General features: G+C 38.1%; 1 protein-coding gene across 3 annotated transcripts in view; it reads left to right on the top strand.

Annotated features, from left to right (window-relative positions):
* The window catches only part of LOC115214434 (doublecortin domain-containing protein 1-like), a 299436-nt gene that overhangs the window by 241889 nt on the left and 31189 nt on the right, over positions 1 to 26358 (top strand). For 2 of the 3 annotated variants that reach the window (XM_036504819.1, XM_036504820.1), the window contains 8 exons: positions 2619 to 2881; positions 5223 to 5391; positions 9932 to 10063; positions 14662 to 14664; positions 19380 to 19520; positions 20476 to 20577; positions 22081 to 22217; positions 25336 to 25434. In XM_036504819.1, coding sequence (XP_036360712.1) covers positions 2619 to 2881; positions 5223 to 5391; positions 9932 to 10063; positions 14662 to 14664; positions 19380 to 19520; positions 20476 to 20577; positions 22081 to 22217; positions 25336 to 25434 — 1046 coding nt within the window. The remainder of the gene's footprint in view (positions 1 to 2618; positions 2882 to 5222; positions 5392 to 9931; positions 10064 to 14661; positions 14665 to 19379; positions 19521 to 20475; positions 20578 to 22080; positions 22218 to 25335; positions 25435 to 26358) is intronic. The other variant, XM_036504818.1, reaches the window with a different exon arrangement.

The raw sequence follows: 26358 nt of genomic DNA, 5'->3' as shown, positions 1-26358 counted from the left end.
GATATATAGGTGAGAGAGTTGGTATGTGAAAGCACATGGTTGGATGTATAAAAGACAAAATAAAGTGAAAAAACTACAGAAGACTTGTGTTATATGGTTAAAGAAAATATTTAAATCGTTTATGTTAGAAATGTTATAAAATTTTGTGTATAGTAACATTGTTTTTGGAGAAATAACCAGTTTTGTATTTTCTTTTCAAATTTCTCAAATTGCTTTACTGATATTGTGTCATCTCTTCACTATGATGTGAAGTATGTGTGTGTGTGTATATTACAGGTGCAGAAATGGCTGTGTGGTAAGTAGCTTGCTTCCCAACCAGTAGGACTGGGTTCAATCCTACTATGTGGCCCCTTGGGAAAGTGTCCTCTATTATAGCCTTGGGCTGACCAAAGCCTTGTGGGTGGATTTGGTAGAAAGAAACTGAAAGAAGTCTGTCATACATATATATATATATATATATTTATATCTATGTATGTGTGTGTCTGTGTTTGTACCCCCAACATCTTTGCTTTTCATTCTTTCAAGGTCAATGAAATAAGTACCAGTTGATTGCTAGGGGTCAATGTAATTGACTTACTCCTCTCTGAAAATTGCTGGCCTTGTGCCTAAATTAGAAATCAATATTTTAAAGACAGTGCTGTGTTTATCAACTGATGCTGGTATGTTTACATCCCAGTAACTTAGCAGTTCGGCAAAAGACACCGATAGAATATGTACTAGGCTTACAAAGAATAAGTGCTGGGTTTGATTTATTCGACTAAAGGCAGTGCTCCAGCATGGCTACAGTCAAATGACTGAAACAAATAAAAGAATAAAAGGAGAGAGAGAGAGAGAAAGAAAGAAGGAAAGAAAGAGAGAAAAAGAGCATGTGTCTTATAGTTTTCATCTATCAAATCCACTCCCAATGCTGTGATCAGCTTTGGGCTGTATAGTAGCAGACACTTGCTCCATGGGGCCATGCAGTAGGACTGAACCTGAAACCGTATGGTTGGGAAACAAGCTTCTTAACCGCACAGCCAAACCTAACAGATTTAGAATACAAAAAGACAGAAAGCAAAAGCCAAATAATATTCAGTGAGGAAAAAAACAACCAAAAAACAATAACACTTTTTCTGTGACTAATTTTTTTTACATTATTCGAGCAATTACATGAGACGAGAACTCGTGTCTTTGTTTCATGCAGATCATTGCATATTGTTATGTGGATGGTGTCACAGATATATCTAATTTCTGAACAAATTTATTTTTATGCTCTAATAAGTTTTCTTTACATTTTTATGTATTTACCGCATTGTTCATTTTCCAACACTTCAACAAATTACAGGCTGCACTTTGCTGAAGATGTTCAATGAAGCAGAAACAAGTCTGTTGTTGCTACTAGAAACGTGAATAAATAATATTTATTAGAGTCAAGTGTATACTTCTCTCTGATTCTACATTAACTTTTTTTTTTCTTATTTACTATTCTATGTATTAAATATGCAGATAGCTGCTTACTTGCATCAAATAGTCTTATCTGTGACCTAATGACCTTTTAAAAGTTACAGAACATTTCCAATTTTTTGTTAACATTCAGGTGCAGGCATGGTTGTGTGGTAAGATGTTTGCTTCCCAATTACATGGTTGGTTTTAGGTTCAGTCCCACTGTGTGGCACCTTGGACTAATGTCTTCTATTGTAGCTCCATACTTCTCAAAATCTTGTGAGTGGATTTAGTAAATGGAAATTAAAAGAAGCCTGTCATACTTACATACACACACACATACATACATATATATATATATATACACACACACACACACACACACATATATATATATATATATATATATACATACACATACATATATATCATCATCATCATCGTTTAACATCTGCTTTCCATGCTGGCATGGGTTGGATGATTTGACTGAGGACTGGCGAACCAGATGGCTGCACCAGACTCCAATCTGATCTGGCAGAGTTTCTACAGCTGGATGCCTTTCCTAATGCCAACCACTCCGAGAGTGTAGTGGGTGCTTTTACGTGCCACCAGCACGAGGACCACTCAACCGGTTCTGGCAACGGCCACGCTCAAATGGTGTTTTTTGTGTGCCACCTGCACAAGAGCCAGTCCAGCGGCACTGGCAGTGACCTTGCTTCAATGTCCAACCCATGCTAGCACAGAAAAACGGACGTTAAACGATGATGATAATGATGATGATGATATGTGTGTGTGTGTGTGTGTGCACATGTGCATGTGTGTGTGTTACTGTCTCCTTGCCTTGACCTCACATTATACTTGTCAATGAGTGTCACAGTCATACAAGAGTTGTCGTTTGTTTCCAATATTTGGTGAAAACATATCAGATCTTAAAGAAATGTTATTTTACTTGGAAACAGCTAAAGGTTGGCAAGAAGAGTATCCAGCCATAGAGAATCTACTTTGGCAAGCATGGACATTAACTCAATAACAATGATGATTCACACATCAAATTGCTTTAGATTTTCAGTTTTGATTTATTTTATATTGCAACTGGGGAATAATAATGGTGTCAGTTATTGTTGAGTACAACAATAATAATGTTGTTTCAAGTGGAACAATCATTGGCTTACTACATGTTTCCTATAATATTTCAGATAAAGATTTGGAGAGCAGAAAGCTTTATGGAAGTTTCCAGGTACTAAATGGTAAAGTAGATCTATCAACTCATGAAGCTTTATTAACACTTCATCGCTGGGAAGAAAAATTATCAAATCTTCGTGAAGAAACCAGTGTTCATACAATTGGCAAAGAACTATCAACAGCTCAAAATGTGAAGGTCATCAAATTGATAGCTTATAAGAATGGCGATGGTCGACTTCATAGTGGTCATTTAGTGATTGGATCTACTTTGGAAGGTGTAAGTCATCACCAGACTCAATTTTTGTTTGTCTTTTTTTAATGTTATTTTTTTGCCTTAACACCCTCTCATATCTGTCATGATGTGCACATTCACCTTTAATTATCACTTTCTATATCCACCCTTTTGTATCTCTGTCACTGCATATCTTACTCTCTCTCCTTGCACTTCTCATCATATTTATTTTACTGCTGCTCTCCACTTGCCTTTTGTACAACCATTTACCACCACCTGTCCCTTAACCCATTTCTATTTCCTCCACCTCCTCCCCAAACTGATATTCACCACTAACCATACCTCCACCCTTGTTCACTGCATCCCTTAAATATCAGTCGCTCTCCTTTCACATACTCATGAACTTACTCACACATTCTTTTCAATCCTCTGTCCCTATGTTCCCTTTTACTCACCTTCTTGTACCTTGAGAGTATGCCCTCACACCTCATCACCACTATTGTTTTATACATTAACATCATCATTGTTGTCGTTTAACACCTGCTTTCCATGTTGGGATGGATTGGATAGTTTGATTGAAGACTGGTGAGCTAGAAGGCTGCACTGCACCAGGCTCCAATCTGATCAGGTAAGGTTTCTACAGCTGGATACCCTTCCTAACGTCAACCACTCCAAGAGTGTAGTGGGTGCTTTTATGTTCCACCAGCACGAAGGCTACTCAGGCAGTTCTGGCAATGACCATGCTCAAAAGGTGTTTTTTACATGCAACCTGCAATGGAGCCAGTCTGGCAGCACTGGCAATGACCACACTCAAATGTGCCATTAAGTTGACACTGGCAATGATTACACTCGAACGGTGCTTTTTACGTGCCACTGGCATGGGAGCCAGTCTGCAGACCTAGCAACGATCATGCTCAGATGTATATATATATACAGACATATATACATATTTCTTCTACCACATGACACCTGTTCTTTTCCTCTGTCATATTTCAGCCCTTCAAAGCCTTGCACAAAGCCATCACCATCAATACTACACCCCTCACCATGCATTTGAGGGATCTTGCTTTACGGCTTACTTGGTGACTCACCAATGCTCATGCCACATAAAAAAAACCCAGTACACTCTGCAAAATGTTGGTACTTGGAAGGGCAGACAGTTATAAAAAACATGTCAAAGCAAACATTGGAGCCTGACAGTCCTTTGGCCCATCAGATCCTGTTGAACTATCTACCCCATACCACCATGGAAGACATATGTTATATGAAGATGAGGATGGTATATGTGTGTGTGTGTGTACATGGTCTGATCAATAAGTATCCAGACTGGTGCAAAACCAATTGTTATGATTGGCTGTAAAGATCTTTAATACTGTATACTTTGATTAATATATACACAGACATGCAGGAAATAAATAAACACTTTTAATTTTCAAAATCTTTTATTTGATATTAATTGGTTGAAGGAGAGATACATAGCTGCATAAGCTATGTATCTCTCCTTCAACCAAGTAAGTTAGTCCAAGAACACGTGTTCTTGGACTAACTTCTAGCTGTTTTGCAATGTCAGAAGCCTTCGAACAGGGTTCTTTTCCACAATTCTCTTCAAACTGTGAAGCTTTCTTTCTGAGGGACCAGGTCGGCTGGGGCGAGAATCTGTTGATTCTTTTCCTTGGCTTTTGAATTGCACTATAATTCTATTAACAGTAGCAAGAGGAATTTGAAGATTTTTGGCAATTTTTCGCTGGTTAACACCAGCCTCACATTACCCAACGACACAACCTCTTTGAAAATTTGACAGTTCTGCTGAATTTTTTGTGCGTGACATGGTTACTCTTCAGAAATGTTTAATATAATAGCACCTGGAATGAAAAAGAATAATTACATTGTAAATTCTACACTGCTGAAAACATATTAAGATGCTTAAATCAGAAATTTTGAAAATTAAAGGTGTCTATTTACTTCCTGCATGTCTGTGCATGTAGTGAGTGTGTATATATATGTATACACACACACACACACACACACACACACATATATATAAGATATATAAGTTAGTATAATAACCACAGAAAATGTTGTGATTGGTATTTTAAGTTTTAGAAAACCTACATGTGTTTCAGTAAACCATCTGTTATTATTACTCAACTCAATTTGGCCATATTGCATAATACAGTTGAGTTACTTCCTTGGTATTCTCAGTGAAAATTAATTTTGGTTATGTGGCATTCCTTCCAGCAAACTTCTGTATCAAGTGTGTGTGTGTGTGTGTGTGTGTGTGGTGTGCTTATGTATGTTTGTATTCAATTAATCATAGTTTAAAATGATGGTACTCACATACACACACACACAATCTTATTTACCAATGTCTGTTCTCTTTTTTCAGCTGTTGTCACAATGTACACAAAGTCTTGGACTGACAAATGTTGCTCGTGCTATGTATACAGAGGATGGTACTCAGATTCTTGTGATTGAAGATCTTATTGATGTGGCTGTGCAAAACTACAAGCAGGTACTAATACTGCAAGTTGAGAATTACATCAAAGAAAAGTACAGTAAGTTTGATAAGAATGGTTTAAAGAACCATTATGCTTGTTTAAATTGAATCAGTGGTTTATTTATAACCAGCCAGTAGCTATACACTCCTTCTATGGAATCCATCCATCCATTTTCTTTCCCCACAATTTCTGCTGCCCTCTCATGGGGCTGTTGGTTCTGGAGTGGCAGCCGTGACCTGGTCAGCTTGGCTTGTGCGAGCCCAGCGGTGGCATGCCATCACATCCAGGCCAGTCAGTTGGAGAACGCAATGCTTCTTAGAGGAACAGGTAGCAGAAAGCTGCAGGAGGTGGAGCGTTAACAAGTCTGTGATGCCCTTAGAGCATACTTCCCTTGGCTTGAGAGGGTCAGGAAACCTCTGAACCACCTCCTGTGATAGGGATCAGGGCCTGGAACCAACCCCACGAACAAGGAATTCCTGGTAGGTGTGGGTCATCAGCCTGTGTCGATCACATTCCTGCCCTTTGTACACACCACCTGTTGCTACTACCGATTAAATGGTCTGGTGAGATCCTCAGATCTGGCCGATGAGTCCACTTAAGCACGGTGGTGTTCTGTGCCATCGTCAGTGCGTTCTCTGATGGCCCAGAGAAGATGACTGAATCTAATCGCTTAGAGGAAGTAGAAGTTGCAAGCATATTGTGTGTGTGTGTTTGTGTGTCCCACCACTGCCTGACAACTGGTGTTGGTTTGTTTACATCCCCATAACCTAGAGATTCAGCAAAGGAGTCTGATAGAATAAGTACCAAACTGTAGATCTAACCAAATATAACCAGGGTGATTGCAGCAAGAGAGTAATAGAAGACAGATATGATGGGAGGGAGATGGAAGAAATCCAGAGTGATAGGTGCAAGTGGGCAATACAAGAGTAATGGAAGAGAGAGAGAGAATGATAGATGGTTATATGACAGTTGTTGGTAATGAGGTTGAATAGAAACAGCAGAAAACTGTTGTGATGGGGAAGGGAGAGAGTAACAGGAGGGAGACAGCTCAGTAAGAAGGAGGCGTAATGGAAAAGAAAAAAAGAAAGGAGAGATAACAGAGTGATGTGAGAAGAAAATGCTAGATATCAATAATGAATGGTAGAGAGAAAGAGAGTGAGAAATGGAGTGGCAGGAGCATAAGCATAATCAAAAATATCACCACCACCATCATCATCATCATCCAATAGGTAGTTAAATACATTATCTCATCAAGCTCATCATCATCATTATCATCATCATCATCATCATCATCATCACTATCATCAACAGCAAGATCACTGTTATAAAAGAATGTTATAATCAAACTTGAAATTTATCCCCTACAACATCATTGAACAAAATTATCATTCTTAAATAGATCAACATAGGCATTGTCATCGTCACCCTCCTCCTCTTCCTCCTCCTCATCATCATCATCACTACCATCATCAAAATGCCATTATGACCATCAGTCAAGATGACATCATCAGTGTAAACAGTATTATCTATAATGACAGTATCATCATTTTTTCTCTGTTTCCAAGCCATTCTCATCCTCCCCTCAGTATCTCCCCCCGCTCTCCTTTACCATCGTGTTTGGTCAGATATGTCAGCCTGAAAGAAAGAAGTGATGTAGGAATGGTGAAGATTTACTAATCAGTGGAAATTTCTCACAAATTCTCCAAAGTTGAATAACCACCTTATCTTCGCATCTCTAACACGTGATAGACGTATCCGTTAAATCAGTAATTAAGTATAAGATGTTCTGAAACTAATCAGTGAAATGAGGTGTTCTAATTAATGAAATGACTTGCAAAAGTTTAAGAGCAGATTTTGGGGTTTAGAGACCATCATTCCTTTATAAGTTCATAGAAGTGAAAGGAAAAAAAAATTAATACAGCTGTGTGGTAAAGAAGCTTGTGTCCTAACTGTTTGGTCATGGGTTCAGTTCCATTGTGTGACACTTTGGGCAAATGTCTTTTACTTTACCAAAGCCTTTGACTGGATTTGGTAGATGGAGACTGGAAGAAGCCCTTTGTATGTATGTGTGTGTATATATATACATATATATAAATTCAGGCATTATTTATTGTCTTCGTCTATCGTTTCAAATTACATTTGTTTACTTTTATATGTCCACCTTGTATTGTTTTGTTTTCTTGACCCCTAATTCTATGCAATTCTTGCAGGTGCTGCCATTATATGAAGTTCCCAGTCTTATCGTTAAAGGCATGAAACTGGATATTAGTATTTTCGGTCAATAACTGATGAAGCATTAGAGTCCTTTGTCTATTCTAGTGCACCCACTACACTCTTGGAGTGGTTGGCGTTAGGAATGGCATCCAGCTGTAGAAACTTTGCCAGATCAGATTGGAGCCTGGTGCAGCCTTCTGGCTCACCAGCCCTCAGTCAAACTGTCCAACCCATCCCAACATGGAAAGCATACATTAAATGACGACGACGACGATGATGATGGTAGTGGTGGTGTGTGTGTGTGTATGTTTGTGTGTACACATTATATTGGATCATCCCATAAATAATGCAGTTTTTTCAATTGTATGAACTAAAAGTTGGAAGGGGACGGGATAAACTATTTGCATCAACTTGCTATAAAAGCAGGCAGTAATTTTACCTTGTCCTTATTCTTAGTGCAAGTTTTGAAGAGTGCAGTTTGATTTTAACAGTTATTTTTTCAAAGCTATAATGGAAGTGACAAAGGAGCATATTGGGCATATTTTGCTTTATGAGTTCAATAAAGGCAATAACGCAATGGAAAGTGCAAGGAATATTAATGTAGTATATGGGGATCGGTCAATAAGCTTAAGCCAGTGTCAATGGTGGTTGCAAAAATTCTGAGCTGGAAACTACAGCCTAGAAGATGAGTCTCATCCTGGAAGATCTGTAGAGCTCAACAATGATATTCTGCAAACCCTGGTGGAACAAAATCCCATCATAACTGTTGACGAACTAACAGAGAAACTTGGATTGGGTCATTCCAATCTCTGCAAGGTTTTTAGTTAAAACAAATCAACTCCAGGAATTAAGATGGTTTTTTTGGGTGGGGGGGTGCTTTTTCTAAGTTTGGTAATTTTTCCATCAGTCTCTTTTGCTGAATCACGAAGCTATGGGAATGTAAACAAACCAACACTGGTTACTGAGTTAGTGGGAGGGGTCATGTGAGAGATGAACACAAACACACACATATACACTTGATTGGTTTCTTCTAGATTCATTCACAAGGCATTGGCCAGTAGAAGACTCTTGCCAAGGTACTGTGCAGTAGGACTGAACCCAAAACCACATGGTTTCAAAGTGAGCTTCTTAACCCCCTAGCCATCCTGCTGAAGATCAGACCTTTTTTTCTTAATGTCTTTTTTTTATCAAGACTGTTTACTATTTTTTTTATTCCTTATTTGTTTCAGTCATTTGACTGCGGCCATGCTGGAGCATCGCTTTTAGTCAAACAAATCGACCCCCTAGGACTTATTCTTTGTAAGCCTAGTACTTATTCTATCGGTCTCTTTTGCCGAACTGCTAACTTATGGGGACATAAACACACCAACATTGCTTGTCAAGCAATGTTGGGGATATAAACACAGACATACACACATTCATACATATATATATATATATATGTATAATCAACTAATAAGGGTGAGAGAATTGGATACTAATTTAATAGTACATCCATTTAACACCAAGTGGCTTAGTGCATAAAAACCCGGAATACGATAAATTTTATACATAAATATAAGAGAGTAACCACCATGTGGTCGACTCTAGCACTAAAAATAGATCTGCTAGGTTTCAGCCACAAAGAATTGCTTCCGATGAAAGTTAGCACGACTACTAGCGCAAACGAACAGGGCAAATAAAAATGACAAAATAACAAAATAACAAAAATGCAGATTAGTTCAGGACAATTGTTTCGCTATTAATAAATTATGTAATTTTACTCACACAACATATCTGTAGCTCTTCAGCCGAACCCGTCCAGAATATAATTTACGCAACCGCACGCTAGATTTTTGTGGCAGGGGCACTTGAATTATAACAGCGAATGCAATCGACTGAACCGCACGTGTTTATCGTTATGGTAAAATCTAGCGTGTGGTTGAGTAAATTGTATTCTGGACGGGTTTGGCTGAAGAGCTACAGATATGTTGTGTGAGTAAAATTACATAATTTATTAATAGCGAAACAATTGTCCTGAACTAATCTGCATTTTTGTTATTTTTATTTGCCCTGTTTGTTTGCGCTAGTAGTCGTGCTAACTTTCATCGGAAGCAATTCTTTGTGGCTGAAACCTAGCGGATCTATTTTTAGTGCTAGAGTCGACCACATGGTGATTACTCTCTTATATATATATATATATATATGACAAGCTTCTTTCAGTTTCTATCTACCAAATCCACTCACAAGGCTTTGGTCGGCCTGAGGCTAAAGCAGAAGACACTTGTCCAAGGTACCACGCAGTGGGGCTGAACCTGGAACCTTGTGGTTCGGAAGCAAGTGACTTACAAAACAGCTACATCTTTCTATATAATCAAATTTGATTCTCTCCTGCTTATTTCAGTGAAAAATACAGAAAAGTCAACTCAGTCACCTAACAAAGCTAATGAAACAGTGGAGTTGAGTACAGCTGAACTGAATCAATCCTCATTAAGTGATGCTGAGAGGGATGATGTGAAAGAAACATCTTTTGCTGGTAAGAAAATGTTCTTTATTAATTTGTCATCCAAAATACACAGGAGACATAAAGCATAACAACTCCCACATGGTCAGTCATTCAATGTAACTTCATAGGTCTTTACAATATACTCTCTATTGTAACAGCCATTTGTGCATCATATTTAATGTATATGTATATAGTGTTGATAGGCCAGTTGCTTTAGTATTTGTCCTGAGATAATGATCACAGGTAAGTTCATCGCCATCAATTCATTGCAAGAGAGTTCACTGCCATCAATTCACTATGAAGAAAGTTCACTGTGAGGAAAGTTTACTGAGAAAATATATCCATAGTATTCTTCTCTTATGAAGTTGCTGTATTAAAAACACAATGTCAGAGAGAGATGAAAATTCATCCGTATTGGCTGTGACCAGCAAGAACACCAGATGCATTTTGGCCTTTTTGAGCATTTTTGTTGGTGCACACTCACAACCAACAACTTGGTCAGGTGAGAATTCATCACCTCTGTTACAGAAAAAATTAATAAAACACTCACTGATGTTGCAAACAGCTGCCCAGTTGAATAAAAATCCAGTGTATGCAATTTAGGTAGTATTTAATTAAAATAGCCATCAATGTGTCATATTTAACTGTTTAACCTTTAAACCAGCCATATCTGGCCCCTCACACCTACCCTACAATGTCATTCTAAAAATAAATAAGTGCTCACCGGTTAAAGTATTTGTCTGGAGTTAATGTCTCTAATGGATGAGTTATGTTAAAAACACAATAAATATCAGTGGGCAATGAAGAGTGATGTGCAAATTAATAGTTGCTTGTTATGGACCACAAAAAGATCACAAAAATTATTAGAATATCGTCAAACTTTCTGTCAATCAGAGTCTTTTAAATATAAAATGGCGGTGCCCCAGCATGGCCACAGCTCATGAGCTGAAACTAGAATCAATCAATCAATCATAGGCCTTTTCTTTTCCTTCCTTGGACATTACAGTAACCTCAAGCCTTGTTGCAACAAAATTGTGTAAACTACAAGAACAAAAGACTAAATTTTTCAAATTGAATTATATTTTTAAAAAGTGGTAAAACAGTCACAAATGCTTACTGCAACTCACATATCTGGCCATACTTTCAACAAAGTGTTTATTGATTTCTCCCACACTTAAAAAGTTAAATATATCTGGCTCAGTACATTGAGCTCTCATTACATATTGCTGAGTAGTATAGTCCACAGCTGTAAGCAGTGGCAACACTATATAATTGATTAATGTATTATTAACCTCGAGGGATCCTCTCATATAGATGCTTGGTGCTTTGCTTCCATTGCTAATAATGAATTTTTGATAAGCCTGCTGGCTATTTGCAACATCAGTGTCTGAAAAGATGCTGATGTTTTATATATTGTAGCAGCAAGATTTGATAGACATGGGGTGACTGGATGCCTTCCACTGATGATTTTCAGTAGAATGAAATCACATGATATGGGAGTTCAGGTGCCCATAACAGACGATTGTCATCTGCTACAATCTATGTGAGTGCTTTTATGCACCAAGTACCAATCTGAGAGGATCTCTCAAAGCTAATAAAGCAGTATTCAGTGTTCTTACAAGACGCCCACATTAAGTTGGATATAAGGATTACTTTTTGGTACTACTACTGCTTCTGTTACTAATAATTAATTAATTAGTGTTTTGTTGACCTAAAATATGTCCTTATATGATTTGCAGACGTCAGTGATAATCATTCCAGTATATTTCTATGTTGAGTGATTATGTAAGATCCTTGAGCTATTTGTGATTTCCCAACAATCCAATAATTTTGAAACCATCCACCTCGTATATGTGTGATGATACATAACATCATTATTTTAATATCCCATTTTCCATGCTTGCAAAATTTAGTTCAGACGCTCTTCCTCTCACCAACTTTCACCCATTTCCAAGCAAAGTAATATTTACCTTAGTTTATTAGGGTGGCAAGCTGGCAGAATTATTAGCATGCCAGGCGAAATGCTTAGTGGTATTTCGTCTGCCGCTACCTTCTGAGTTCAAATTCCACTGAGGTCCACTTTGCCTTTCATCCTTTTGGGGTCGATTAAATAAGTACCAGTTACTCACTGGGGTCGATATAATTGACTTAATCTGTTTGTCCTCTCCGTGTTTAGCCCCTTGTGGGTAGTAAAGAATTAGGTATTTCATCTTCCGTTACATTCTGAGTTCAAATTCCGCCAAGGTCAACTTTGCCTTTCATCCTTTCAAGGTCTATTAAATAAGTACCAGTTACACAGTGGAGTTGATATAATCGACTTAATCCCTTTGTCTATCCTTGCTTGTCCCCTCTATGTTTAACCCCCCCAACCGTGGGCAATAAAGAAATAAATATTTATCCTAGTCTATTAAACAGTCCAGACATGTTTTCACAGATGATTGGAAACAAATGACACCGTTTTTATGAATGATAACATTTTGTTTACAAATAGGCAATTACATATTCACTCATGCATATACACCCACCTACTGACAGATCCCCTCTTCTCTCTTACTGAGGTAATCCTATATCTTCTTTACTGCAAGGCAACTATTTCTCTCCTTCTGCTCATACTCATCTCATATGACACAAAGACACTGGAGTTCAGTTGAAGGGGTTTGGCCTTGTAAATCATTGGGTGACCACATTGTTGCTTGTGCCACATGTAAAACACCCAGCCCATGCTGTAAAGTGGTTGGGATTTTACAACTCACCCACACACACTCACCACACACACACACACTCACACACACAATTAATTGAGGAAGGTCTTACTTAACGAATGCATTTCCTGACCTGAAACATACATATTGATTTCAAAATATCATGATTTGCTTTGATTTCATTATTACAACATATATATCATCATCATCGTCATCATCATCATTTAACATCTGCTTTCCGTGCTGGCATGGGTTGGACAGTTTGACGGGAACTGGTAAGCTGGAGAGCTGCACCAGGTTCCAGTCTGATTTGGCTTGGTTTCTATGGCTGGATGCCCTTCCCCTAATGCCAAACACTCCAAGAGTATAATGGATGATATTCATGTGCCACCAGCATGAATGCTTTTATGTGCCACCAGCACAGGTACACTTACATGTCACTGACACGGATGCCAGTTATGCAACACAAGCATCGGCTATGACTGTGATTTCACTTGGCTTGACAAGTCTCCTCAAGCACAGTATATCGCCAAAGGTCTGTCATTTGTCATCACCTCTCTGAAACCCAACATTCGAAGACTGTGCTTCACCACCTCGTCCTATGTTTTCCTGGGTTTACCTCTTCCACAGGTCCCCTCCACAGTCAGAGATCGGCACTTCTTTACACAGCTGTCCTTGTCCATATGCATATATCATTATCATTTCACGTCCATGTTCCATGTGAGTATGGGTGGGATGTATATCATCATCATCATCATCAACATTTAGCGTCCGGTTTCCATGCTAGCATGGGTTGGACAGTTCAACTGGGGTCTGAGAAGCCAGAAGGCTGCACCAGGCCCAGTCTGATCTGGCAATGTTTCTACGGCTGGATGCCCTTCCTAACACCAACCACTCCGTGAGTATAGTGGGTGCTTTTTACATGCCACCAGCACAGGTACCAGATGAGGCTGGCAAACGGCCACGATCGGATGGTGCTTTTTATGTGCCACCAGCACATATATATAATTTCAGCTGTATAATATAAAGAAAATGGAGAGTTTGAATACAGCCAAAATCAATTTATTTATATTACTGTCGATTACATATCATCATCATCATCATCATCATCATTTAGCGTCCGTTTTCCATGCTAGCATGGGTTGGACGGTTCAACTGGGGTCTGGGGAGCTCGAAGGCTGCACCAGGCCAGTCAGATCTGGCAGTGTTTCTACAGCTGGATGCCCTTCCTAACGCCAACCACTCCGAGATTGTAGTGGGTGATTTTATGTGCCACCGACACAGGTGCCAGACGAGGCTGGTGAACGGCCACGCTCAGATGGTGTTTTTATGTGCCACCGACACAGGTGCCAGATGAGGCTGGCGGACGGCCACGATCGGATGGTGTTTGTTACGTCCCCAAAGCACGGAGGCCAGTCTATGCGGTACTGGCTACGGCCACGTTCGGATGATTTTCTTGTGTGCCACCAGCACTGGTACCACAAAGATACAAATTCCATTGATGTTCATCTATTTTGATTTGTTTTGATTTGATTTTCACTTGCCTCAACAGGTCTTCACAAGTGTCACAAGAAGGAAGTATGCACAGGTGGACTGACTACGTCCCAGGTAGGGGCCACGGGTTATGGCCTGACTAGTCTTGCCGGGTCTTCGGATGGTGTTTTTATGTGCCACCGACACAGGTGCCAGATGAGGCTGGCGAACGGCCACGATCGGATGGTGTTTGTTACGTGCCCACAGCACGGAGGCCAGTCGATGCGGTACTGGCTACGGCCACGTTCGGATGGTTTCCTTGTGTGCCACCGGCACTGGTACCACAAAGATACAAATTCCATTGATGTTCATCTATTTTGATTTGATTTGATTTGATTTTCACTTGCCTCAACAGGTCTTCACAGGTCTTCACAAGTGTCACAAGAAGGAAAGAAGGTATGCACAGGTGGACTGACTACGTCCCAAGTAGGGGCCACGGGTTATGGCCTGACTAGTCTTGCCGGGTCTTCGGTTGGTGTTTTTATGTGCCACCGACACAGGTGCCAGATGAGGCTGGCGAACGGCACGATCGGATGGTGTTTGTTATGTGCCCACATCACAGAGGCCAGTCGATGCGGTACTGGCTACGGCCACGTTCGGATGGTTTTCTTGTGTGCCACCGGTACTGGTACCACAAGATACAAATTCCATTGATGTTCATATATATATATATATATATATATATATATATATATATATATATATCATCATCATCATCGTTTAACGTCCATCTTCCATACTGGCATGGATTGGACAGTTTGACAGGAGCTAGCCAGACAGGCGCCTACACTAAACTGTGTCTGTTTTGGCAGGGTTTTTATGGCTAGATACCATTCCTAACACAAGCTCCCCCCAGCAGAATGGACTGAGTGCTTTTATGTGGCACAAGCACAGGCAAGGTCAGTTTTGGCATAGATTTTACGGCTGGATACCCTTCCAAATATATACACACAAACATGCATACATACATACAAATATCCATACATACATATGCATGTATTTGTATTCTTTATTTTTAATTATTTGAACTCTTCCTATAAGGAAGGGACTGGTCTCTAAAACAGACGCAAAGCTCCATCATGGAATATAGATAACAAAAAGACAATGTATGAGTGTATATGTATGTCATGTTCCTTGTGAGTGAAGCTGATACCATGTAATCCTGTATATGCTTGGCTTGTCAAGTGTGAGGGTTGAGAACTCCAGCATAGTGTCAGTGATTATTTAGTAATAATTAGAAAAGACGGTGTATTAATTTGAAAAAAATGTTTAGAAGAAAAAGCGTAAGCATTACTGTGTGGTAAACAGCTTGCTTTCCAACCACATGGTTCTGCATGGCAGTGTCTTCTTGGGAAAGTGTCTTCTACTATAGGCTTGTGCCAACCAAACCCTTGTGAGTGGATTTGGTAGAGGGAAACTGAAAGAAGCCCATTGAATATATATACATACAGTAAGAGGAGGGATATAATATCCAGGCAGATACTGTTGAGCACAAGACCCTTAATCTTAGGATCATGAGTTCAATTCCTGCATTAGGTGGAATATTATTGCATAGGCACAAGTATGGCTGTGCAGTTGAGAAACTCGCTGTGTAACCACATGGTTTTGAGTTCAGTCCTACTACACAGTACCTTAGGCAAGTGTCTTCTACTATAGTCCACACCTGAGACCACAGGGTTAGGAAACAAACTTCTTCACCATACAGCTACACCTATGCCTATATATATATATATATTTCTTTATTGCCCACAGGGGTCTAAACACAGGGGACAAACAAAGGGATTAAGTTGATTACATCAACCTCAGTGCATAACTGGTACTTATTTAATCAACCCCGAAAGGATGAAAGGCAAAGTCAACCTTGGCAGAATTTGAACTCAGAACGTAACAGCAGATGATATACCTATTTCTTTACTACCACAAGGGGCTAAACACAGAGGAGACAAACAAGGACAGACAGACGGATTAAGTCAATTATGTCGACCCCAGTGCATAACTGGTACTTATTTAATCAACCCCGAAAGGATGTAAGGCAAAGTCGACCTTGGCAGAATTTGAACTCAGAAAGTAACAGCAGATGAAATACCGCTGAGCATTTCACCCGGCATGCTAACAGTTCTGCCTGCTCATCGCCTTATATATATGTCATCATCATCATCATCATCATCATGTATGTATATAAATGCCCTAGTGGGTATAGAAATTATAGAAAAAAGAAAGCCAATATTCCTCGAAATTGATAATAAAATTTTGGTGATATATTTTTTGAATGTGAATCCAAAATAAGAAGGTAAGAGAAATTATGACTGATAGTTTTCCTACAAAAGCAAAATTTACAAAAAGAAAATAGAAAAGAAAAGAAATCAAGAAGGAAAAAATTCTATGACAAATTTCAGCTCAAAAATGTATTAGATCAGTAGGTTAGCATAAAGTGTGGAATTCTTTTCAAAATCTGACTAATGAAAAAAATAAAGAAATAAAATTGTAACAATCAATCATAATGGAACACAGCATGGTTATTCCAGACAGATTTGGTTTGGCTGCTTTAAGGTGGAATTGAAAAATTATTTAAATAATCTAAAGGCAGAAATTTAAGCAAAGAAATTTAATTTTTTCTCTAATTACTTTTGGAATATTGATTCTATTTTCATTCACCTCTTTTTATGTATTGAATTAATAGTTTATTCATTTGTTTTCTTTGGTGAACATTATTAAAAGAACCTAACTTTTACATCTCTCTCTCTCTCTCTCTCTCTCTCTCTGCACCACACACACCATATCTTTGGTATAACTACATTTTACTTTTGACAAACTTTAGCTACTTACTATTTACTAAACAGTATTTTTCTAGTATAAAAAAAATTGTGTGCTACCACTAAAACACACTCTACCAAGGAACGATAAGGCAAAGTATAAACCTGAAATATCTTTCTTAAGCAAAATAAATCATATAGACAGAATCCCTGTGCTGAGACATTAACAATAACAAAAATAACAGGGTAACTCCCTCATCAGCTGCCAATCAAATATCAATGTAATTTTGACACCATACACACACACAGATATATATATCATCATTTAACATCTACTTTCCATGCTAGCATGAATTGGATTGAGGACTGGCAAGCCAGGAGGCTGCACGAGGCTCCAATCTGATCTCGCTAAGTTTCTACAACTGGATGCCCTTCTTAATGCCAATTACACCAAGAGTGTAGTGGGTACTTTTATATGCCACCGGCATGGGGACCAGTCAGGTAACACTGGCATCAACCCTGCTTGAATGGTGCTTTTTATGTGCCACCGGCACTGGCATTATATATATATATATATATATATGAACTTTGATATATTTTTCAGCCAAAATTGGCCTCGGCTATATATCTAACTTAATAACACCACCTCACAGAATCTGTTTAAGCCATTTTTGAATTGAGATTTGTGGTATCATGGCCCATTCAAGTAGAAAGTTGTTGTTGATAGAGATCCAGGAATAGGTAACTTGTTTGGTATCTCCTGCAGAAATTTGTCCAAATATCGTTGAAGGTGAAGAGATCTTTTTCTTTGATTTGTTTTTGGATAATGTTAAATAGAGTAGGGCCTGTTGAGGAAAATTAAATGTATTTATGTGTTGTAGGCATGAATTGTGTCAAGGTCATATGGCACAAAGGGTCCCAGCCTTGGATGGGTTGTAAATTTGATAAGATTATTTGGGTAATACTGCTAGTATATTCTTCACATTATGCAAATAATATAGTTCTCATAGGTACTCACGCACTCATACATATGTGAGTGAGTATAACAGTTACTTTGTAGAAGAGACCATCTTGGTCATTTAAAAACAGAAAGACTGTTAAATTCATATTTTATTTATTTCATGATTCGTTAGAAACTTGTGGGTAGAAAATTTTTGACACTTCATGAAATAAATTAAAAGTGAATTTGACAGTTTTTGTGTATTTTTATACAATGGCTCTTTCTTGATTTTGTAATTGCTTTAATTTCAACACTTTCTCTGATCAAGTCACTTTCAAGGAAACTCTCATATATCATCATCATCATCATTTAACATCCATTGTCCATGCTGGCATGGGTTGGACAGTTTGACCAGGGCTGGTAAGCTGGAAGGCTGCACCAGGTTCCAGTCTGATCTGGCATGGTTTCTGCAGCTGGATGTTCTTCCTAACACCAAGCACTCTGAGAGTGTAATGGGTGCTTTTATGTGCCACTGGCATGGGTGCCATTTGTACGACACCAGTATCTGCCATGATTGTAATTTTGCTTAGCTTGAAGAGTCTTCTTCTCAAGCACGACATAATGCCAAAGGTCTCGGTCATTGCTCCTTATATTAAGGTAGAAAGTCGAAACCTGACTTTTCTCCTCCATACTGAATGACTGTCTAAACAGATATATATATATATAGGTATGATTGTGTGTGTATGTGTGCATATGTATGTATGAATACACACATTTATATAATACATGTGTATATATAATTGTTGTGCATGTATATGTGTTTATATATTGCTTGAAGAGACCTATTGAGTTAAGTACATCAACATCAAATCACAATCAAATGAAAATCGTAGTTGTGGTCCCCGTGCCAGTGGCACATAAAAAGTGCCATCCAAATATGGTCAATACCAGCCCCCTCACCCTAACTGGCTTCTGTGCCGGCGGCACATAAAAAGCACCATCCGAACATGGCCGATGCCAGCACCACCTTGACTGGCTCCCATGCACTACACTCTCAGAGTGGTTGGCATTAGGAAGGGCATCCAGTCGTAGAAACATTGCCAGATCAGACTGGAGTCTGGTGCAGCCTCCTGGCTTCCCAAACCCCAGTCAAACCGTCCATCCCATGCCAGCATGGAAAACGGATGTTAAACGATGATGATGATGATGATATAATTATATGTGCATGTGTGTGTGTGTGTGTGTACTGCTGTAATTACTTTTTCTGTTGATAAACCTCCCCTCTCTCCCTTCTCTTCCACCACTTCTCTCTCATCCAAATCTATTTACCAATCTCATTTGAATCACTGAAGCTATACATAGCAATGTATTGATTTTTGCATTGATGATGTTTTTTGTTTTGTTTTTTTTTGTTACAGAAGACCAAATTGATACTGATGAGATGGCAAAGACAAGAGACAGCCTAATGAAAACTGTTGATTTACCTCCCTTGAGTTGTATTCTACGTTATCCAATTGAAGTCTGGGTATCAAGTAATCGAAGGTTCATTCCTCCTGAAGGTGAAATAATCAACCACTTATTTAAGAATTACTGATTATTAATTATTGATATGCAGGTAGCCAAGTATATTCTCTGTAGTGAGACACCTTGTCACTCTATTGTACTTTAATCTCCCCAAATCTGACACTAAACCACCAGTCCCCTATCAAATACATGCCCCACTTAGTCAGGAGGGCTTTCTCCTTTTCCTTTTTTTCTTCTTATCCTATTGTGTAAGTTATTTGGTGACCTCATTAGTGCTGGTGCCATGTCTGAAAGCACCCAGTCCACACAGTAAAGTGGTTGGCATTGGGAAAGGCATTACCCCACTATATAATATTCTCTTCTAGTATAGGCACAAGGCCCGAAATTTTTGGGGAGGGGGAGCAGTCGATTAGATCGACCCCAGTACACAACTGGTACTTAATTTATCGACCCCAAAAGGATGAAAGGCAAAGTTGACCTCGGTGGAATTTGAACTCAGAACGTAAAGACAGACGAAATACTGCTAAGCATTTTGCCCGGTGTGCTAACATTTCTGCCAGCTCGCTGCCTTGCCCCACTACAATAGTAACTGCACACCTTAGAGTGTGTTTCTACTCCAGATTTATGTATTTCTACTAATTATATATATATATATATATATATATCATCATCATCATTCAACATCCGTTGTCCATGCTGGCATTGGTTGGACGGTTTGACCAGGTGTGGCATGCTGGAAGGCTGCACCAGACTCCAGTCTGATTTGGCATGGTTTTCTATGGATGCCCTTCCTAATGACGACCACTCCGAGAGTGTAATGGGTGCTTTTACATTCCACAACTGCAATTTTATTTGGCTTGATGGGTCTTCTTCTCAAGCACAACATTATATGTGTATGTATATATTTGTATATATATATATAGATAGATAGATATAAACACAGACACATCTGCTTCAGTTGATAACTTCAATATTTTCTTGTTTTACCAGTTGTTGAATCGAAGGAGGAAAACCGACGTAAGAAGAGGAAGATCCAAGCAAACATTGCAATGGAACTTGACACACACAAGCATATATTACGGCAACTGAAAGGTAAGATCCTAACTCTTTCCCTCTCTCTATATCTATCTGTCTGTCTGTCTATCTACCTATTTATCTATCTATATCTATTTGTCTCTCACTCCACATATCTCTCTGTATCCATCCCTCTGTCTATATCCACTTGTCTGTTTGTCTGTCTATCTAGTTACATCTCTTTCTCAAACATTTTCATTCTCATATTTAGTTTTTTCGTTTTCTTTATGTGGTTTCCTTCAAAAGATTCAAGTGTCCAATTCTCTTGGGTTTCTTCATGCTGATAAAATAGTTTTCAGGTGCCAAAATAATAACTCTCTTTTGTTTAAATTTCCAAACCAGTTCATACAAGCCCAGACCATCGCTATCTTTTTACCATTTATATATTTCACTCATTGGAGTGTGGCCATGCTGGAGCACCACCTTGACAGGTTCAATTGATTTAAAGTCTGGTACATATTCTAGTGGTCCTTTTTGCTGAACTGCTAAGTCACAAACATATAAACAATCCAAAACCAGTTGTCATGCAGTGGGCAGGAGGAGCGCAAACGTGTGCAGGCTTCTTAACCACACAGCTATGTCTGTGCCTAGTCTACAAATTCTTGCAATTATTTTTATGTTTAGAAATCCTAACATCTAAAGTCTACCAGAGATTAACTGAAATAAAGATTAAAATATCACTTTTAAGTCATCTCTACTGATTTTCTATTGAATTAAGAGCTAGCAATAAAAATTACATTTCCTCTAGAAAAACAGTGTGATTAAGGACAGAAAAGTAGGTAGTACGTGTATATCCATATTTCAGGAGTTGTTGATCTTTCATCAGCACCACATCCAACCTGTTAACCCTTTTGTCACCATATTTCTGTTGAGATGCTCTGTTTCTTTCAATTAATTTTAAATGTAACAAAGAATTTAGCAAAATAACTTAGTTACCATTAAGTCATAAATTGTGACTAAGATTTTAATTCAGAACTTATGAAAACAAGACATTTGTACTCAGAGCCAGTTTCAGCTGGGTTGGTAATGAAAGGGTTAACATATTTGATAGTATATCACGATTGCATTACAATATATGGTGTTACACTGCTAAGCTTAGAGGCTATTTAAGCAATGTGCTTGTGGACAGGTAATGGGTTGGATGTGATGTGGAAGAAGAAATAACTCCTAAAATATGCAGGTACACCCTTTACCTATTTTCCTATCTTCAATCGCATACATTACAGACATATTCATATATGAAAGATTGTAACTATTAGTGCTGGCTCTAAATCTGTAGAGAGAACTTTAAAAAGTGATTTAAAAGCACTGCTAACACAAGGTGGGACACTGTATTGGCTAATAAACCTTTAATCTACTTGTTTGTATATTATAGCTGTCAAATGAACTAGTGTCCCTACTAGCAATTAATAGATAAAACCATATTTAAAATATAATGGAAATGAACATGTTCCATATATTTTTACTAATTACTATTGTTGATTATTGTTGTGAAGATTTTTCTTTCGTATTTATTTTTAGGTAGACGTTTAGAGGAACTTTATCCAGGTAAATATGAAGCAACACAAGATGGAACTAACCCTGTGGTAATTACAGGGCATTGGACTGATACGACAGATCAAGAAAAACATCATCAAGATAAAGTTCACCAATTAAAAGTAATTAATTTATTCATCTAAATTACTTATTTCTTTCTCCTACTGTTGTATAGAAGCTTTTCTTCCTTTTTCCCTCCTTCACAGCCCTATAAGAATGTATTTATATATAGCTGATGAGGTACCTTGATGCCAAGGTGCATGTATCCTACGATGTCATTTGTAGCCCAATGTATTTTACATATATTGTCGGAAGAAGTAGGGGGTAGTTTTTTCTTTGGATTATTTCTGCAGTGAAAGGTCTATCCAAATCAAAGTGTTCACAAACAAATTAAATATGGTTGTACACACACACACACACACACGCACATATATATACACACTAATATATGAAGAGCATTGTAGTTTGCTTGAAGCATTGCAGTATAGAAGTAAAATAATAAATGAAATGAGTAAAGCTTCTAATAAAGCAGAGGTAGAAGTTGAAAAGCCTTTATATTTTGAGGTGCAAAGACCCATCTTCAGTAGTGTATTTCTTTGACTGTACACATTGTTAGAAGCTTTCCTCATTTCCCTTTCCATATATATCATCATCATCATCATTGTTTAACATCCGTTTTCCATGCTGGCATTGGTTGGACGGTTCGACTGGGGTCTGGGAAGCCAGGAGGCTGCACCAAGCTCCAGTATGATCTGGCAATGTTTCTACAGCTGGATGCCCTTCCTAACACCAACCACTCCAAGAGTCTAGTGGGTGCCTTTTATGTGCCACTGGCATGGAAGCCAGTCAAAGTGGTGCTGGCATCAGTCAAATTTGGATTGTGCTTTTTACATGCCACCGGCATAGGGATCACAACTACAATTTCCTTTTGATTTTGATGTACTTGACCAATAGGTCTCACACATGCACAGACACACAAGCATACATAATAGCACTCCATGGGTTACAATGACAAGGGGTCCAGTGGGTTCATTAACATGTAAGTGGCTGAGCACTCCACCGACATGTGTACCCTTAACAGGGAGATTCAGTGTGACAAGGCTGGCCCTTTTGAATTACAGATACAACTCGCTTTTGCCGGCTGAGTGGACTGGAGCAACGTGAAATGAAGTGTCTTGCTCAAGGATACGATGTACTGCCAGGAATTGAACTCACAGTCTTGCAACTATGAACCAAATGCCCTAATCACTAAACCATGCAGCTTCACTAACACACACACACACAAGTATCATTTAAATGTCAATAATTCTATAACTGCCAGACAGTTTATTGTTATTCAAAAATAAAGAATCCTAAGAGGTTATCAAAGCTTTCAATTCTATTGTTTAAAAGTACATTGGAAATATCAAGAGTTATTTACAATATGCCTTATAAGGTTAAAATAATTATTTCGAAAAAGTAAAATTTGAATATTTAAGATTATTGAATTTAGGTCAAGAAAATAGCTAAGTGGATAAATTACTGGATTAATTACTCATAGATTGGGAGTTCAGCTTCACCTTCAGTATTTTGTTGCATTTCTGGGTTGAATATTTTATTCTACATTGCCTTAGTTTACCAAGCTTTTAGGAATGGATACTAAATATTCTGGGAATGTTAGCTTTTGAGAAGGTAATTATCTCATTTCAAAAGGTGGCAACCTGGCAGAAACATTAGCACGCTGGTTGAAATGCTTAGTGGTATTTCGTCTGAGTTCATATTCCACTGAGGTCGACTTTGCCTTTCATCTTTTTGGGAGTCGATAATTTAAGTACCAGTTGCATACTGAGGTCAATCTAATCAACTGGTCCCCTTCCCCAAAAATTTCGGCTCGTGTCTAGAGTAGAAAAGAATTATCTCATTTCATGAACAGTAAGGGAATCAGAGCTAAATATCTAAGTGTAAGCATGGCTGTGTGGTTAAGAAATTTACTTCCTAACCATGTGGTTTCAGGTTCAATCTCATTGTACAGTACCTTGAGCAAGTACTGTTACCATACTTTAGAATAGCCGGTGCATTATATATATAATGTAACAGTAGCAAAATGCATCATTTATATGCAAACGTGTTAGGAGAGTATAGCAGCGACTCCATCAAAGAATATCTGAAGAAGGAATTTTATTCCGAACTATTATCAGACTTTGGATGACTAAATTACAACAGGTATAGTGTCCATTGTTTGTATTATAGTGCATTGTTGTACCATTCAAAACTTTTTATTCTTTACAAACATCTGTGAATTAGGAAACAATGACAAATGAAATTTTATAAATAGAATTAAGCCTTCACTATATATAGACTATAGAAAATTGTCTGATATTAGGGGATATAAACCCCCATTTCTTTCTTCGATTATGAGGGTTTATATGCTCTAATATCAGACTAAACCCTAATAATGAAAAAAAATGGGAAAATGCCTATTTTTTTCCTTTTCAAGGTTAATATGCCCTCATATCAGACTATTTTCTATTGTCAGTAAATAATGAAGGCTATTTACAAAAAAGCATCATTAATATATTTTACATAGTTAGAAAGGACATCCAACTAACCCTAATCCTAATGTCACAACAGACAGCTGGAGCCTGGTGCAGCTCCTTGGCTGGCCAGCCCCATGTCAATCCAGCCAACCCATGCCAGCATGGGGAGCAGACGTTAAATGATGATGATGATGATGAGTGCAAACAGTATGTATGTATGTGTTTGTGATCCCACCTCACTTGACAACCACTGTTGGTTTGTTTACATCCCCATAACTTAACAGTTTAGCAAAACAGACTGATAGAATAAGTAGCAGACTTTAAAAAAAACATCCTGGCATCAGTTTGCTTGACTAAACACTTCAAGGCAGTGCTCCAGCATGGCTGTTGTCCAATGACCGAAACAAACAAAAGATAAAACATTCTTTTCTCTAAATAACATAGAAACCAATCTTAGTTTAACAGATGCTACCTTGTCATTCTTATCATCATAAATACAATATACCAGTAATTACCTCATTGTGAACCAATAACCTCTGCTATCAGAGATCACCACCAGTTTCTGTAGATTCTGGTTTTGCATTTGGATTCTTGTTAGCTGTGTTTGAGATGGAGTATGGCCTTTTTCTTGTCCATTCTACTCTGATTAGTCTGTTTATTCTTTTGGGTGTTTTGGGGGGTTTTTTCATTCAATAATTTATTCCCTTATTTTTTTTTTGCACAGAATCACTTGGATGAAGTGAACACCAAAGAAAACCGATCTCACGAGTTGAAAACTTGCAATGTGGAAACGACTAAACGTCTTTATAAACAATCGAATACGGTCAGTATTGGAAGAATTTATATTTGTGGCATTTTTAAAATTTATTTATTTATTTAAGTCATTGATCTGGCAGAATTGTTAGCACATTGGAGAAACAAGCTTTGTGGAATTTCTTCTGGTTCTTTACAAATATTACTGAGGTCAACTTTGGTATTCGTCCTTTCAGAAACGATAAAACAAACAGTACCAGTCAAGTACTGATGTCAGTGTAACCGACTTGGTGGCCCCTCCCTTCAAAAATGCTAGCCATTGTGGCATGTAAAGCAGAGGTAGTTGAAAAGCCTTTATATATTGAAGTGCAAAGAACCATCTTCAGAAGTGTATTTCTTTGACTATGCACGTTGTTAGAAGCTTCTATTTCCCTTTCCATATATATATATAAAATACAAAATGGGACAAGAACGCAAAACATCCGGACAACTAGGTGATACAAAAAGGGACAACAAAACATCCAGATAGACAATACGAAAAAACAAGGATGGGTTATTCGAAGCTTTCTATCCTCAGTCAAGAACCAGATCATCCTCGCAATTTCAGCTGATTAATCTTGAGATTGTCCTGTTATTATTATTTTTATTGTATTTATATTTGTGTAACATTGTCTGTTTTTTCCGTCCTTGTTTTCGTATACATTCGACGCTTTCTTCCAAGGAATCTAATGCTCTTAGCTTAGTTTTTCCTTGAGGCTGGCCAGATTGGAGAAATCTCAAGCTTAATCAGCCGAAATTGCAAGGATGATCTGGTTCTTGACTGAGGATAGAAAGCTTCGAATGACCCGTCCTTGTTTTTTTGTATTGTCTATCTGGATGTTTTGTTGTCCCTTTTTGTATCACCTAGTTGTCCGGATGTTTTGCGTTCTTGTCCCATTTTGTATTTTATATATATATATATATGTGCGTACACTTTGTTCTCTTATATATATAT

The sequence above is a fragment of the Octopus sinensis genome, linkage group LG7 (assembly GCF_006345805.1).
Source record: "Octopus sinensis linkage group LG7, ASM634580v1, whole genome shotgun sequence".
In the NCBI taxonomy this organism is placed as follows: domain Eukaryota; kingdom Metazoa; phylum Mollusca; class Cephalopoda; order Octopoda; family Octopodidae; genus Octopus; species Octopus sinensis.
The sequence above is the reverse complement of the archived record's forward strand: the minus strand, read 5'-3'. Positions and strand labels throughout refer to the sequence as shown.